Here is a 15,689-nt window from a genome sequence, read left to right on the forward strand (position 1 = left end):
ACCAAACTTTCCAATTCAGTAGCTTATAACTGAATTTAAGAATTACTCCAGGCCAGGTTACAGCACAAACATTATCTTTTAGTAATAACAAGAATCTTCTGGAAATGGACGTCAAAACGATCATGACAGCATTGCCCTTTTGATAACATTTACTGATTAATTTAGGGCTCGCTCACATTCAGATATGGGTTGACAGTGAATCTCTACTTTGCAATAAACAGCATTGGTTTACTAAGGGAAGGTCATGTTTTAGCAACTAGTTCGCATTCTATAATAATGCTACCACTGAACTAGACAAGGGAAATGGATACACCATGATACTTTTGGATTTTACTAAGGCATGTGACAGAATACAGCATGAAAGACTGTTGCATAAATTGGCAAATATGGGTTTGGATAATTAAATATTAGCATGGTTAAGAGAATGGCTGACTGACAGATATCACAAAAAGTTGTATATGGGGAAAGGGGGGGGTGAGTGCAAGATTTAAGACTTGTGGTGGTGTACCACAAGGATCAGTCCTTGGTCCACTGCTATTCAATATGTACATAAATGATATTGGAAAGGATTTGACAAACTATGTTCAGCTTATTTGCTGATGATGCAAAGATAGGTAGGATAATCAGAAATGCTGCTGATATGCAGTACTTAGCATCCCTCGATCAGTCCCTGACTCCCTTGAGGTCACTCAATAATAATAATTGCTTAAGTATAAAGAGCTAATAAGCTTCATTTCGGCAATGAAAACATTACTTAAATTAAGGGGATATTAAATCCCACATAGTTTTAAAACCGAATAAGAAACTCAAGGGGTTTTAATATCCCCTTAATAGGGATTTAATATCCCCTTAATTTAAGTAATGTTTTCATTGCCGAAATGAAGCTTATTAGCTCTTTATACTTAAGTAACTTAATGGTTGCACCTGTTTGGAAAACTCGTTCGCAAAGTACATAAGTTCTTTTCGCTATACACTTTGGTATTAGGTCTAGCTACTCACTGATGAAGCCTCAAAAAAGGCTGAAACCGGTCTGGGTAGTGACCTCCCTCCATAATGTAATAACAGCATACATTTCCTAGGAAATGTGTTTTTACATTATGGAAAATACCTAAGAATAGCGATCTGAACTTCTTCCTCCACCTTTGCAACGAGCTGCCCAGTATTGTACTACGTACTAGGATCACTTGCATTGGCTAACGCTAGTGTTCGCCGCTACTTTATAGTTTACTATACTATATTCGGAAAGAAACTCTCTGATTCCAATCTTTGAGTTTCTTATTCAGTTTTAAAACTATGTGGGATTTAATATCCCCTTAATTTAAGTAATAATAATTGCAGTTTTACAAGATGATAACACCAGCTATGAGTTTTATATATTTCGCAAAATATTTAAGAATTTGCCATTGGAACTATTTACACTCACTCAACAATTCTATGTAGAATATGCAAAATTTTTAATTGAGGGATTACAGTAATCCCTCAATTTTAGAGTATTTAGCTTGATGGAATGAAACAGCACTGAGAAAGGAACTAAAAATATTATTTAATTCTTCCAATAATTCATCTCGAGAACTGAGCCATTGCCAGGGAATATACAATATGAAACTTGTAGTACACATGAAGGCAACACAAAACTAAGTGAAACATATGGCCAAAAGACTAAGTTTCTTCAAAAAAGTTTCTTCCTGGCCTCCTAAAATCACAACAACAACAAAAAAAAAAAAAAAAAAAAAAAAAAATCAAACCCTTCATTTCTCGTTCCTCCCCCCCCCCCCCCCTCTCTGGATATACAGATTACAAAAGAATACACAAACCCAATTCTCCCCCCCTCCTCCTCCCAAAGAAAAAAGACCTATAGTAGATGCTACAGTCCGTGCAGTCAGCGTAGTGGCTATGTGTTTTGCAATCATATGCCTGGGAAAAGGGGTATCCTGGGTTTGATTCCTATCACCAACGTGAAGAGCTTAAGGATCTTTCTGAAACATAGCCAAGTTAGCCAGTCTCAGGCATGGACAGCAGAGTTTTTCTCTCCAGTTTATCTGGGGTTTTTCCTCTCACAAGGAGGCAAACTGGCCCCATGAACACATGCAGCTGCAACCATAGAATATACTGGGAGGCACAGGGCTAGTCAACTTATCCTCGGGACAGGTACGACTTAGAAGGGCTTAAGATAGCCCTGTAACAAGCAAGCAGGCCTAACACGTAGAAGGGAGAAGAAAAGTAGATGCTGCAGATTCCCCATGCTATAAATCAGTAAAACAGTTAGCAAGCTCTCTCTTACTGCTCACTGGTCATACAACTTCCTAGGTAAAAAACTTGATCAATTTTAAAACTTCTATTGAGAATTTAACATTAAATAATACAAATATTTTGGTTAGCTTTGATATCATCTCACTGTTCACTAATATTCCCTTCTTATCACTCAGAGAAAGTTTTTCCTTCTGATATTACTGATCTGTTTTCCTTTGGTATCCATTCTGGATATTTCTCTTGGAAGCACAAAATTTATACACAGATAAAGGGTATCTCTATGGATTCTCCCCTCTCACTCCCCCTTGTCAAATTTTTTATAGAATATTTTGAAAAACAAGCTCTTGACTCACTTCCTCTAAAATCTTCTGTTGGTTAAGATATAGGGATGATGTGTTCTCCATTGGCCTCATGGCCTGTACACATTCGGCTCTTTTCTCTCTCACCACAATAGTTTTCATCTTACAATCCAGTTTACCATGGAAAAAAAGACTAATAACAATTAAGCCTTTCTAGACACTGTGATAATATGCCTACCCAATGGTAACCTGTTCTTTTCAGTGTACACTATATACACTATCCCTTCATCTCTTCCTCAACAATATGGTATCATTAAAACACTAACCAATAGAGCTGTTAACCTGTGTTCCAATGAGTCCTGCTTACAGCAGAATTTAATCATATAAATATCACATCTTCTCATCAGCTCCGACAGCATAAAAAAAATTAATCCATCCTTCCCCCAATCCTTGATCTTCTCTTTAGAAAGATTTTAGTAATGCTATCATCCTCCTCCTCTATGTCTGAGGCACAGAAAAAATAGCCAGTCTTAAAGAAATACAATTTCTGCACAGCTTTTAAGCCCCACCGAAAGCTTGCTACTCTTAAACATGCTACTAAAGATCAGCTCCCTCCTCTCTCTCTCTCTCTCGTTCTCTCTGTGCCTGAAGTATATAAAGTGCTCCTGAAGTATATAAATTCCATCTGTTCCTGCAAATTGGACAGACAGAAAGATCAGCCAACATCCACATGGAAGAACACAAAAAATACATCTGCAGCCATGACTATGGTCAATCAGGCTGTGCGGACCATGCTTCAGATATGGTTCATAGAATCAACTGGTAAAAGACCACTGTGCTCCTACATTAAATTTAGAAGAAAGACTATTTTTGGAATCTGCAGCTGATCTCAGAAATCAGCCTAATTGAAATATATATGGTTGCATTAACTTCCCAAAATATGGGAAATATTACTTCAAGTTCCCAGTTTACACCCTAGGCTACCAACAGGTGTGCACAGAGAGTGTCCCACCTAGTTAGGAATCTAATTTCTCGTCTATGTGTTTCACTTAGTTTTGTGTTGCCTTTGTATGTGTGTGTTACAAGTCTCATATTGTACTCCCTGACAATGTCTCAGTGACTGACATGAAATACTGGAATTAAATAATACTTTTTATCTTTTCTCAGTGCTGCTTCACTCTACTAAGTCTAGCATGAGTTTCTCCCAGCATTTAAGCCTTAACACACACTTATCAATACAGAATAGCTTACTTCTTTAAAGATATTTAAAATATGTACACATTTTTAAAAATGCATCATTTGAAACTATTTTCATTGTAGTGTGACTAAGGATAATAATATTTTCATTATTCTGCAAGTTTATGCATAATTAAAAAAAAAGTGTGAAAAATTACTTTTTTGGGGGAAATTTATTTTTTGGGAAAATATTTCAATATCAAAGTATTATTATTATTATTATTTAGGACCTCCATGGAGTCATGAGAGACATACGGGAGACCCATCTTAGACAACACAAAGTGATCATACCATTCTTTAAACTCATTTACAGTTTGTGCTTTCACTACACTATCAGACAATACATTCCACAATCCTCAGTGTCAACCTTGTAACCACCTCTCAACAGTTAATGTTTCAATCATATCACCTCTCATCTACAAAACTTTGCATTCCACATTCCATCAGTCTATCCTCATAATTAACATTGCACAGTCCTGATATTTTTTGTGATCCATCTCTACACTCTCTCAAAGGTTAATTTATCTCTTTCAAATCGTGGTGACCAAATATGAGCATAATAATCCAGATGTGGTCTGATCATAGATTTATACAGTAGCATCACACTTATCTCTGGTGGTCAGCATCCTTCTCTGTACTGCAAAAATCCTCTGGATTACCTGAAGGTAACCCACCATTGCGATACATTCTCTAAACTTCAAGTTTCTATCAATCATCATCCAAAATCTTACTTCCTCTACTATAGATCCACCAAACGAGTATGTAGCCTCCCATCAACAGATCTCAAAACTCAAGATCCCAAATTTAATTTAGTTGCATTAACCCCCCCAACTGGCCACGACGTCTATAGACGTCGAGATAAATCTGGATACGAAGCTCTAAAACCCATTGAATAACATGATAAGAAGTGCAGTTTGGTGTCACTATTTCATCCACATTGGTAGGGAGGTTAAATGGACATTCTCGTTCATTTGTCCAGCTGTCCAGTTTATTCAAATCCTGTTTAAGGGCCACCACATCGGCACTAATACTAATAATCCTTCCTAGCTTTGTATCATTTGCAAACAACTGAATATCCCCCCTGCAATCCACTGGTAAATGTCACTGATATAATAGTTAAACAATACAGATCCCTTCTGAAACCACTGCGTAACCTTTTGCTTCCTTAATAGTGCACCCTCATACACACCTCTCTGATATCTATCAGATAGTCAATCTACAATTCAATTCACTAACCTCATATCAGCTTATTGTGTTTTTTCTGTAGCAGCTAATATCTGGCTCCATGTTTTGGGGGGCTTGCATCTTTAGTATGATGTTGGGATCCCCATTCATAATTTGCTAGAGTTTTAAAGTTTCAAGAATGTAAAAAATTTCATCAAATTCTTTTAAACCAAACTTTTATTTTATTTTTTTATTTCCATCTGCATCAGAACTATCTACAAATTCAAACGTATGGTGCTGTTTTAAATTAGGAAAGTCGTTATTACTGAGAAATACAGTAGACAATAAGCAAAAATGAGCTCACGCAAGAACAGTCAGAGGTACATTGATTTCCTGAACTAGTGCATGTCATTTGAAAACTTTGTTTACAAATATACATTACTGTACTCTGAGCAGTAAATCAATCTTGACTAAATCTTCAGCAGAAGAACTATAATTAAGTCCAATAATTACTGAACACTTTACTGAGGGGTGATTAAGGGTCAAAACTGTATAACTGAGAGGAGACCTCCACATAGCCTTTAAAGGAATGCAGAAAACCGCTAGGTTAGGGTTTCTAACCTAATGTCCAATCTTCACCTTCTCATGATGCATCCTGTTGGGTATTTACCTGGATACTGAACAAACAAGGATGGGCTGCAAATCTGGGATTTAGCCAACTACACTGTATTCTTATTAGCTTAAACCAAAATACAAAATGATGGTAGAACATGACAAAATTTCATGCCGGCTGGGACGTCGCCTGGTTAAACAAGGCTTCTGTTGTTTTCGAACATGGCAAACAGCGAAAAGTCAGCTACTAAAACAAATCTGAAAACACACCCACAACTCAACATCAACAGAGTTAAAGATCAGTACTATCAACATAAGAAGCCTTAATGACAAAGAAATGGAATTAGATAATTACCAGATCGACATAATAGGAGTGACTAAAACAAAAAAGACAAAAACTGGTGAGATCTTTCTGAGCAATAAATACAAAATGTTATATTCGGGCAATAACAATCAAGGAAAAGAAGGAGTAGCCATAGTATTCAACACTAAATACGAGGCTAATCTTCTTGAATGGCAGGCAGTCTCAAGTAGAGTGATGTGGGCAAATATGAGAATGGGGAATTGGACAATGAGACTTATTTGTGCCTATGGTCCTACTGAAGGTTTTCTACTAAGGTAGAAGTGGGGGAATTTTTTGATGCTTTACAGAAAGCAAATTTTTCTTAGCAATGAAAAAGGAAAAGTTGGTCCTTGTTGGGGATCTAAATAGCAGAGTAGGAAATGATTGTCAGACATACAAAAATATTTTGAGAAAATTTGGAGAAAAGTGCAAAGCTAATCATCATCATCATGCGTATCGAGGATTTAGGCCTAACATTGCCTGTTCCGACCTTAGAAGTCATCATTGAATCGTTTAAGAGGATGTCCTGGTTTTCTTTTTCCTAATGGCTTGTACTTTAAGGTTTGTTTTGGTAATCTTTCTGTTTTCATTCTTTGAAAGTGTTCCATCCATTTATGTTTATATTTTTTAATTTTTTCTATTACTGGTTCTTGGTTTAATTCTTTCATAATTTCTTCGTTTCTTTTGTGATCAAATAGGGTATACTTTGCACTTTTTTTCTCATAAACTACATTTCTGCTGTTATTAATCTTTGTTTGTCTTTTTTGTTTTATTGTCCAGATTTCACTTCCATACATTAGGGCTAATGTATTGTATACTTTTAGTCTGGTTTGCTTTTGAACTAAGTTTGGTTTAAATATAGAGTTATTACACCTGTTATTTTTATATATTTTGCAATTTTTACGTTTATATCTTTTTCATATATGATCACACCATGTTCCAAAATAAAAATGTGCACAAATTCACATGGAGAGAAGAGGCAAGGAATAAGAAAAGTCTCATTGACTATGTTATTGTTGATAGTGATGTTTTCTCCCTGGTGCAGGACACCAGAGTGTACAGAGGATTTGAAATTGGGAGTGATCACTATTTAGTCTTGAGCGGGATAAAATTGAATTTCGTATTGAAAAGAATAACATGTAAGAAAGTTTTAAAGCGAATAAAAGTTGAGCAGCTCTCAGATGTGAAGTGTAAACTAAAATACAAAAAGATAATTGAAGAAAAAAATGAAAGAGTTTGAGAACAGGAACCAAACCTTGGAGATTCAGTGGCAAGCCTTGAAGAAAACCCTGATTGATTCAGCCAGAGAGGCATGTGGTGAGGTTGTCTGCAAGGATAGAAAAATCAGAACTCCATGGTGGACACAGGTAGTTAAAGAGGCAGTGAAAGAAAAGAAGACAAAATATCAGAAGTTCCTGGCAAACAAGTCAGCTTGTGTTCTTAGAGAATACAGAGACAAATATAAGAAACCCTAAACACTGTAAAACTAGCTAAACAAAAGTCATGGGAGGACTTTGGCAAGAATATAGAAAATAAATATCAAGAAGTTGGTTAGATATTCTGGAGGTTGTTGAAGAAGCTTAGCAATGTAAGAAAGAGTGCTGTAAAAGGAGTAAGAGATGATAAAGGTGACATGAAAACGGGAGAAAAGGATATCCTTGAAGTATAGAGTAATTACTTCGAAAAATTGCTAAATGAAACAAGAAGTGATGACAGCACAGTGATAAAAAACACTGACCAGGCATGCAGTCAGGAATACATATCCATACTTGAAGTAGAAAAAGCCATCAAAGGCTTGAAATGTGGAAAGGCAGCTGGAGTAGATGATTTTCGACCAGAAATACTGAAGTATGGTGGTATAAAAGTCTTACAGTGGCTGCACTGCATAGTTCAGAAAGCCTGGACAGAGGGACGAATTCCCGATGATTGGAGTAGAGCTCTCATAGTACCCATATATAAAAAGGGAAATAAAACTGAATGTGAGAATTACAGAGGTATTTCCCTACTGAGTGTTCCTGGCAAGATTTATGCAAGTATACTTGAGAAATGGTTGAGAAGAATTGTGTAAGAAAAGCTTGGTGAAGAACAAGCTGGATTCAAGCCAAATAGAGGCTGTCAGGATCAGATCTTCACTTTACGACAAATAGTTGAGAAAGCATGGCAATATAACAAAGATCTATATTTAAGTTTTGTCGATCTGGAAAAGGCATATGACAAGGTGACAAGAGAGAAGCTATTCAATACGCTACAGTTATATGGTCAACGGGACATTATAATCAAGCAACACTTAGTCTTTATTTAAGCTGTAAGTCAGCAGTTAGATTGAAGGAAGTACAGGAAGATGGTTTAATGTCAAATCTGGTGTGAGGCAAGGATGTATATTATCCCCCTCTGTTGTTCATTATCTATATGGACCACATCATGAAGGAATGTGGTATTAAACATATCAAAATTGGAGATGTTAATGTCAGCTCTTTGCTTTATGCGGACGATGTTATACTTCTAAATAAATCTGCTACAAGTCTGCAAGATTCCCTGACTAAATTGAGTGGCTGTTGTAATAGTTATGGTATGAAGGTCAGCAATAAAAAGACAAAGGCAATCAAAATAGACAGAATCATTGAAAATGTCAACTGCGTTGTGAACGGAGAACCTGTGGAACAAGTAAAACATTTCAGCTACTTAGGCACGATTTTTAGTGAAGATTATTATTATTACTACGGGCAACTCCAAGCAGTCCTTAGTCTCATCGAGAGAGGCCCTAAACATCATGTCAACAACTATTCAGCTTCCACACAGTATCTATCATACCATGCCTTGAACTCACTCACAGTCACTGCACCCAAAACAGACTCTGGCAACTTATTCCACTTATTCACCAAGATGGTAAATTAAATATGGAAATAGACAACAGAATCAACAAAGCTGGTAGGTAAGAAGTCAACTGAATAAATTCATATGGAATAAGAGAGAAATTAGTCGGAACACTAAATTAGCTGTATACAAGACAGTGTTCAAACCAGTTTTAACTTATGGATCTGAGAGCTGGGTCAGAAGTAAAACACTTGACCAAAGACTAGAGACCACAGATATGAGAGTCCTGAGAAAGATTAGAGGCGTGAACAGATGGCATCAATGGCAATATCATATTAAAAATGAGGATATTAGGAAAGAACTTGACTTTGTCAGCATCCAGGAATGCGTTAGCAGAGCTAATCTCAGGTGGTATGGTCACTTAAACAGAATGGGCGAGGAAAGATTAGCAAAACAAGTGTTCTCTGCCACGTTGGCAGGAAAATAACCCAGAGGAAGAACAAGATATAGGTGGATTGATACTGTACAAAGTGCCTTAGACGATAGAAATATAAGATCTCATAATGTTGGAGTCTTGACAAGTAACAGACTGATTTGGAGGAAAATTGTAGAAAGGAAGTTAGTAATGATGTAAATTTTTCATGTAGTACTATCATATCCAGTACATCCCTTGAGGGCACATGACAGGAATTTGATGATGATGACAATTATATAGTTGCATGCATGCAGGCACTATATGGTAAGAAAGACTAATAAAGGAAAAAATTAAGTGAAGAGCAATCTACTTAATTCACTCCAGTTCACTTAAGGAACTGGACTGAAGGTCTAAAAATGAGACACTCTTCCATATATGTAATAATTTTTTGTAACCAAATACGCTGAGGTTGTAGTTCATAATGCAAGAAAATATCTTTCAAATTTCAGCTTGCTTCTGTGATGTGAGATGACTTTTTATCCCATCAAATTCTGGGGTGGATGTCCACAGCATACTCTGCATGATCCAAGCAGCTACAGAATTCTAATTATTTTGCTTTAAAAAATTACAGTGTCTGTGTAATAATAACTGCATTTTTATGCATATAAAATATAATTTAATGAGCATCTCTTTCAATACCACGGTAAGTAAATAATCATACTCTGGATGATGGTGGTTATTTATCCATCTACAAGCAGTGGAAGCAGCAAGACCAAGTCATTAAGTGGATTACAAGAAAAATGAATACCAACCAATTAAGCCATTCTCAAAAATGAAAATCACTCTATACAAGAAATTATATTCTTGTTGCAATTCTTTACACAAGCAAACAAAAGAGTGCACACTATGCTACTCGAACACAGAAGCTATTAACTTCACATCATTTGCTTCAACATCCCATAAGGCACAGCTCCCTTCCTTTCAGATGAGTACAGTGCTATGCATTATGCAAAGGATCACTACCCAGACTGATTTGGACCTTGGCAAGATCTCATCAGTAGGAGTTAGACATGTGGAGATACCAAAAGCTAAATCACTGCACAAGACATATGTGATCTGCCTTATACCCATCATGACTTTTTTTTTCCCTTTTCAAATATTTAGAAAAATCATTCAATTAAAAAAAAAGGGAGGGAATGTCTCTAAAACATTTCTATTATTTAAAAATAATTCAAATTGTATTACTTCCTTTCAAACTACATACTACAGTGTTTCTTCAAGTAAGGTTTTAAAACCAAGTGTGCAGTAAGTTACAGATAAGACAAATTAGATCTGGTAACGTTTGAACTTCATACAGCAAATATCTTAAATAAATACACATTTCAAAAGAAACTTCTGTAATAAATATATAAATTTACACACACAAATTTATATCCAACATGTAGATAAAATAGCAAAAAAAGTGACTTGCATATTACAATTTATTCATTCTTAACTACTTTTTTGCCTAATTTTCTTATAACTCTAGTGAGAATATTAGAGAGCAATTGCAATCATGACATTTCTTTCATGCAAGATTTTATCATAAGAATTTCAGAAACAGATAAAGACTATTTTACTTAGTAAATAACTAAAAACAAGCAAATATCTCTTACTATAGTCATTGGATGTTGGTCTATTCGGTCGTGGACAAGAACGGATACGTCTAAGAACACTCTGGCGACGATGTCGTCTGTGTGGCCGTGAAGTAGCTGCTGCTGGAGTCTTTTTCCATAGATAATAAAATTCAACCAGGTCACCCTTCAAATAATATAAAAATAAAGACTGAGTGATGCTGTGTGTTCCAAATATGCTTGTTATTATATGTATAAAACAATTTATATAAATGCTCTCTAGATACACAAAACAAAAACTTCATTTGTCCTGCTATGCAACTGTAAAATCTATGCAAGAGGTCCTTTATTTTGTGGAGAGTAAATGAATAACTGTGGTCAGCTATGATGGTTGATTTCATGTTTTACTCAAAAAATAATAATAATAAATAAATAAATAAATAAAATAAAATCTATTGATAATGATATAGGAACATATGTATATACACAAAAAGGGAACTCATATAGTCCTTTTATATATCAGTGATGAAACCACTACTTCATTATTGATGTTCAATGAGGTTTTAGAACATCATAAAAATGGTCTAGTGTTTTACTATGAAGTTTTTATGGCAGTTCCACTGGCTAGAAATATAATTTTTATCCTTCTAATCTAAACTATTTAGTTACAATAAAGTCAGTCTTCAGCTATAAAAATAATTACAGTATCAATATGGATTATAAAAAAGAATACAGTGTACTAAAAACAAAGAAAAAAAAAACAGGTGAAAAAAGTCCATTTCACCAATTTTCATTTTCTTAACAGTAAGTTGCACAACCACCACTTAAACATATTTAAATACTGACCTGCTATTCTTGCAGAACCTTAACTGACACTCACAGCTACCACTGCATGACTCCATCACTTGTGCACCCCTCAGATTTCACATTCTATGACTGATAGTACTAAATAACAAAAACTGATCTTTAGCTCAAATTTCCTTTCCATATTTGGTGGCAGACGTTTTCTGACCTTATCAATCTCCAAACTCAGATAATAATCTTATCTCTTTCAGCTCTCTTCTTTATAACTCACTTCCAAGTTTCCTTAAGTATGAAAATTACATCTATGGAAAGTCTCCTTACCCAGGTATAGAATCCAGGCATTCATGAAAAACTTGACCTTTAGGCGGTTGTAGCATGTATTCCAAGTAGTGGACTAAAATGTGTAGGTGGGGATATGAAATCCTAGGTAGTACTGAAGAAAGTCTGCATGTGCATGACTGCTTTGGAAGCACAAAGCCTCTACACTTATTTTTGATAGTTGAAGAAATTCCTTTGGAGTGTGAAGGGGTAGCAAAGTGCAAAATAAACCCACTCCCACTCAAATACCAACATTACCTTCTCGTGGTCTACCCTGTTCTAAAAGCACAAATGAGGCACTGGAGACCAAGTATGAGCCCTAACATATTATAATATAACCCCCTAACAGACCAAATGCTCTTAGAACTGCCTGTCTAGAGGCATTAAGTAGCAACCCTGGAACTGGACTTATCCAATGAAAGGCCAGTAACTTTTCCTGGGGAAATCTGATATACTTTCAAGTTTCAGCCAAAGAAAAGCAGGATGGACTATCATGGAAATGACTGCGATTCAAGAAAAGGTAAACAAAACTGGAAGAAGGAACATATATAATGAAAATCACAACTTGGAATGTAAAGAGCATCTCACACACAAATATGTTTATCAAAAAGAGTCTTGATAAACAACTAAACCAATTCAATGTAAGGATATATATATATAGTAACAAAAAAAAAAAAAGGTACCAAAGAAACAAATACAAAAATCGATAGCAGAGTAAGAAAGAAGAAAGAGCAATAATGAAAACAATATATAAATCTATGAAGACCAATATTGTATATTATAACTACTACTGGACTGAAAGATTAATAGAAATTAGACCAAAAACATTAAGAGGTCACATAACAATAATAATAGGAGCATATGCACCAGAAAGGGGGGGGGGGGAGAAGACAGCAAAACATTTTAAATAACTGCAGAAAGTCATAGATAAAATAAATAAAACAGACTAGTTACTGCTAGCAGGTGATTTAAATGCCAGATAGTAACAGGAAATACAAAACAAACATAAGGAGATTTGGTGAAGATATATGTAATCAAAATGAACATAAACTGCAAGATTTTATCATTTATATATGAATAATGCAGTTGGTATGTAAACAAAGAATTACATAAATATGTAGTCAGCCAGAGTATGCAAGTCATTTGTCGACTACATTATCACAAATTTTAAATAGCTAAGTTAATCCTAGATATAAGAATATATATATTGAGGCTTTGAATTAAACTCCAATCATTATATGGTATTGCCAAAAATTCGATTTAAAGCAAAATGACTAAAAAATAAATTCGAAAATAATTATTATCCGAGTTACAAAATTTCTACATTACAAGATCTCCATACTAGACAATAATATCAGAAATGTGCTGATTTAAAAACAGAAACCATACATGAATCAAATGACATAGAAGAGGAAAGGGAAAATCTGAAACAAATCCTGACAAAAGCAGCAACAGAAATGTTAGGAATAAAGTGTAAATGGGAAGAAAAAAAAAAAGAGTACTATGAATGTGGGACAAAGAAATAGAAAAGATAATAAAAACAGGAAACAGTTACCAAAAATGGCTAAATTCCAAGGCAGTAGAAGCAAAAAAAAGAGTACAAAAGAAATTGCAATTGCAAAACAAGCAGTAAGAAAAAAACAGAGAGAGAGAGAGATGAAACAATTTTGCAACAGAACTAGAAAAGGATACATTTAAAATACAAACAACAACCTGCTAAGGAAAACAAAAGGTAAAAATACAAACAGCATATTTAGAAAAATGAATAACTTATTTTCAAAATCTCTGGACTGATGTTTAAAGTAGCAAAATTTTATACAACAAAGAATGACTTAACAGAAAATATCCGATACAAAAAATATGAAAACATCAGGAAAAGACAATATAAACATGGAACTGTACAAAAATGCAGGTGAAAAATTTAATGAAGAATTTCAGAAAAATTCTTTCATCATGATCTGGATTTCCGGAAAAACTTCAAACTGCTGGAAAAAGGCACTGGTTGACCCAATTTATAAAAAAGGAAATAAAGATGACTGCAATAACTATAGGGGAATTAGTCTGCTAAATGCAGGGTACAAAATATGTGCAGGAATATTAAAAGAGAAACTAAACTGTAGAGGGCAAACTACAACAAAATGAATTCCAAAAAGTCCAATTTTGCACAGATTTCAAATTCTCTTCTCTTTTCAATTAGTATTTTAACACTAAAAATATTAATTGAAAAGAGAATTTCAAAAAGAAACACGTATGGCCTTCACTGATTATGAAAAAAACCTTTGATAACATTAAGAGGTAAAAGTTATTTAAAATATTAACCAATTTAAATATACCAAACCAGCTCTTACAATCCATTCAATACATACAGAAAATAAAATAGCACACAAATTAGAACAAATATCAGAATGGAAAGACGTATCAAGGAGTACAACAAGAATGTACCCTGTCACCTCTACTTTTTAATAAATAAATTAATATATATATATGTAATAAATTTTTTAACTTGGGGATATTGTATATTAGGATAACCAAGTTATTTTATAAACTTGGTTATTTTAACTCCTAATCCCAAGTATGCAAACAATTAAGTTTGCGCCTGAAACAAAGTTCAAGTCTAAAGATGGTGCAACACCAGGGCAACTCATTGTAAAGGTGGATAAAGTTCTGATCACTATTCTTAGTATTTTCCCATAATGTAAAGCACATCTCACTAGAAGATGTATACTGCAATGCATTATGGGTGAGGTCACTACCCAGACCGGTTTCAACCTTTTTTGAGGTCTCCTCAGTGAGTAGCTAGATCCTAAATACCAAGGTTATAGTAATACGGAGCCTTATCAACTTTACCTATTGAAGTTGCAACAAGGTGTTTTTATTTTTAATAAAAATCTCTGGAGGAGATATAGATGTAATAAATTTTTTAACTTGGGGATATTGTAAAGTTGATAAGGCTCCGCATTACTATAACCTTGGTATTTAGGGTCTAGCTACTCACTGAGGAGACCTCAAAAAAGGTTGAAACTGGTCTGGGTAGTATATATATATATAACAATCTGAATAGCATAACCCATTTGGTACACAAATAAACCCACAAATAAAGATAGACACACTATTATTTGCAGATGATCAAACGGTAATAGTTACATCAGAATATGACCTACAGAGATAAGTAAAATCCTTAAGTGCAATTTCATAACAATATCAGAATATCAAAAGTAAAGACAAAAATCCTAAAGTAAAGCAGAAATCCCAAAGAGTTAAAATAGCAATACATAATAAAATATTAGAACAAATAAATACCTTGGATGTGACATATAATTGTTAAAGTAAAACAGCATAAAAAATAATATATTTAAACCATAAAAAAAAAACATAAAAAGTTACAGAGCACCCTAGATCATGTCTTCTGACTGCAACACCATTTTTTAAGTTAAAATAAAAATTTAATGATGTGATCATGTATACTGCCTATCTTTCTTGTACTCTTTGAAATTTGGAGTGGAGATTGCCCACAGTGATGAACGATTATGATATTAGTGATAGATCAATTAGTAAGATGCAGCTCCATTGAATTTTAAAATTTAAAACAGATATGAATAAAGGAATTAAAAGTGTAAAAATAATAGGACACTATCAAAAGATAAGAATAAATCTGGTAATGAATGATGGGAAATTAGTAAACACACAATAAAATTTGTAAAATTTAAAAATGAAAAATATTAAAAACTAGCACGTAAAAATTGTAAAGGATAAGAAAGGGATGTAAAGGCAGCTTGAAAGCAAAACAAAAATATATCATGAAAGATTTTTGAAAATTTCTT

At 34.3% G+C, this 15,689-nt stretch overlaps 1 protein-coding gene across 5 annotated transcripts in view; it reads right to left on the bottom strand.

The window, feature by feature from the left end:
• Gug (arginine-glutamic acid dipeptide repeats grunge) overlaps positions 1-15,689 on the bottom strand; it is a 565,908-nt gene that overhangs the window by 162,790 nt on the left and 387,429 nt on the right. For all 5 annotated transcript variants that reach the window (XM_090408198.1, XM_090408202.1, XM_090408199.1 and 2 more), the window contains one exon: positions 10,789-10,933. In XM_090408198.1, coding sequence (XP_090264324.1) covers positions 10,789-10,933 — 145 coding nt within the window. The remainder of the gene's footprint in view (positions 1-10,788; positions 10,934-15,689) is intronic.

This window comes from Typopeltis vanoorti, chromosome 18, assembly GCF_054136105.1.
Source record: "Typopeltis vanoorti isolate ZY-2024b chromosome 18, IOZ_Tvanoo_1.0, whole genome shotgun sequence".
Taxonomy (NCBI): Eukaryota; Metazoa; Arthropoda; class Arachnida; order Uropygi; family Thelyphonidae; genus Typopeltis; species Typopeltis vanoorti.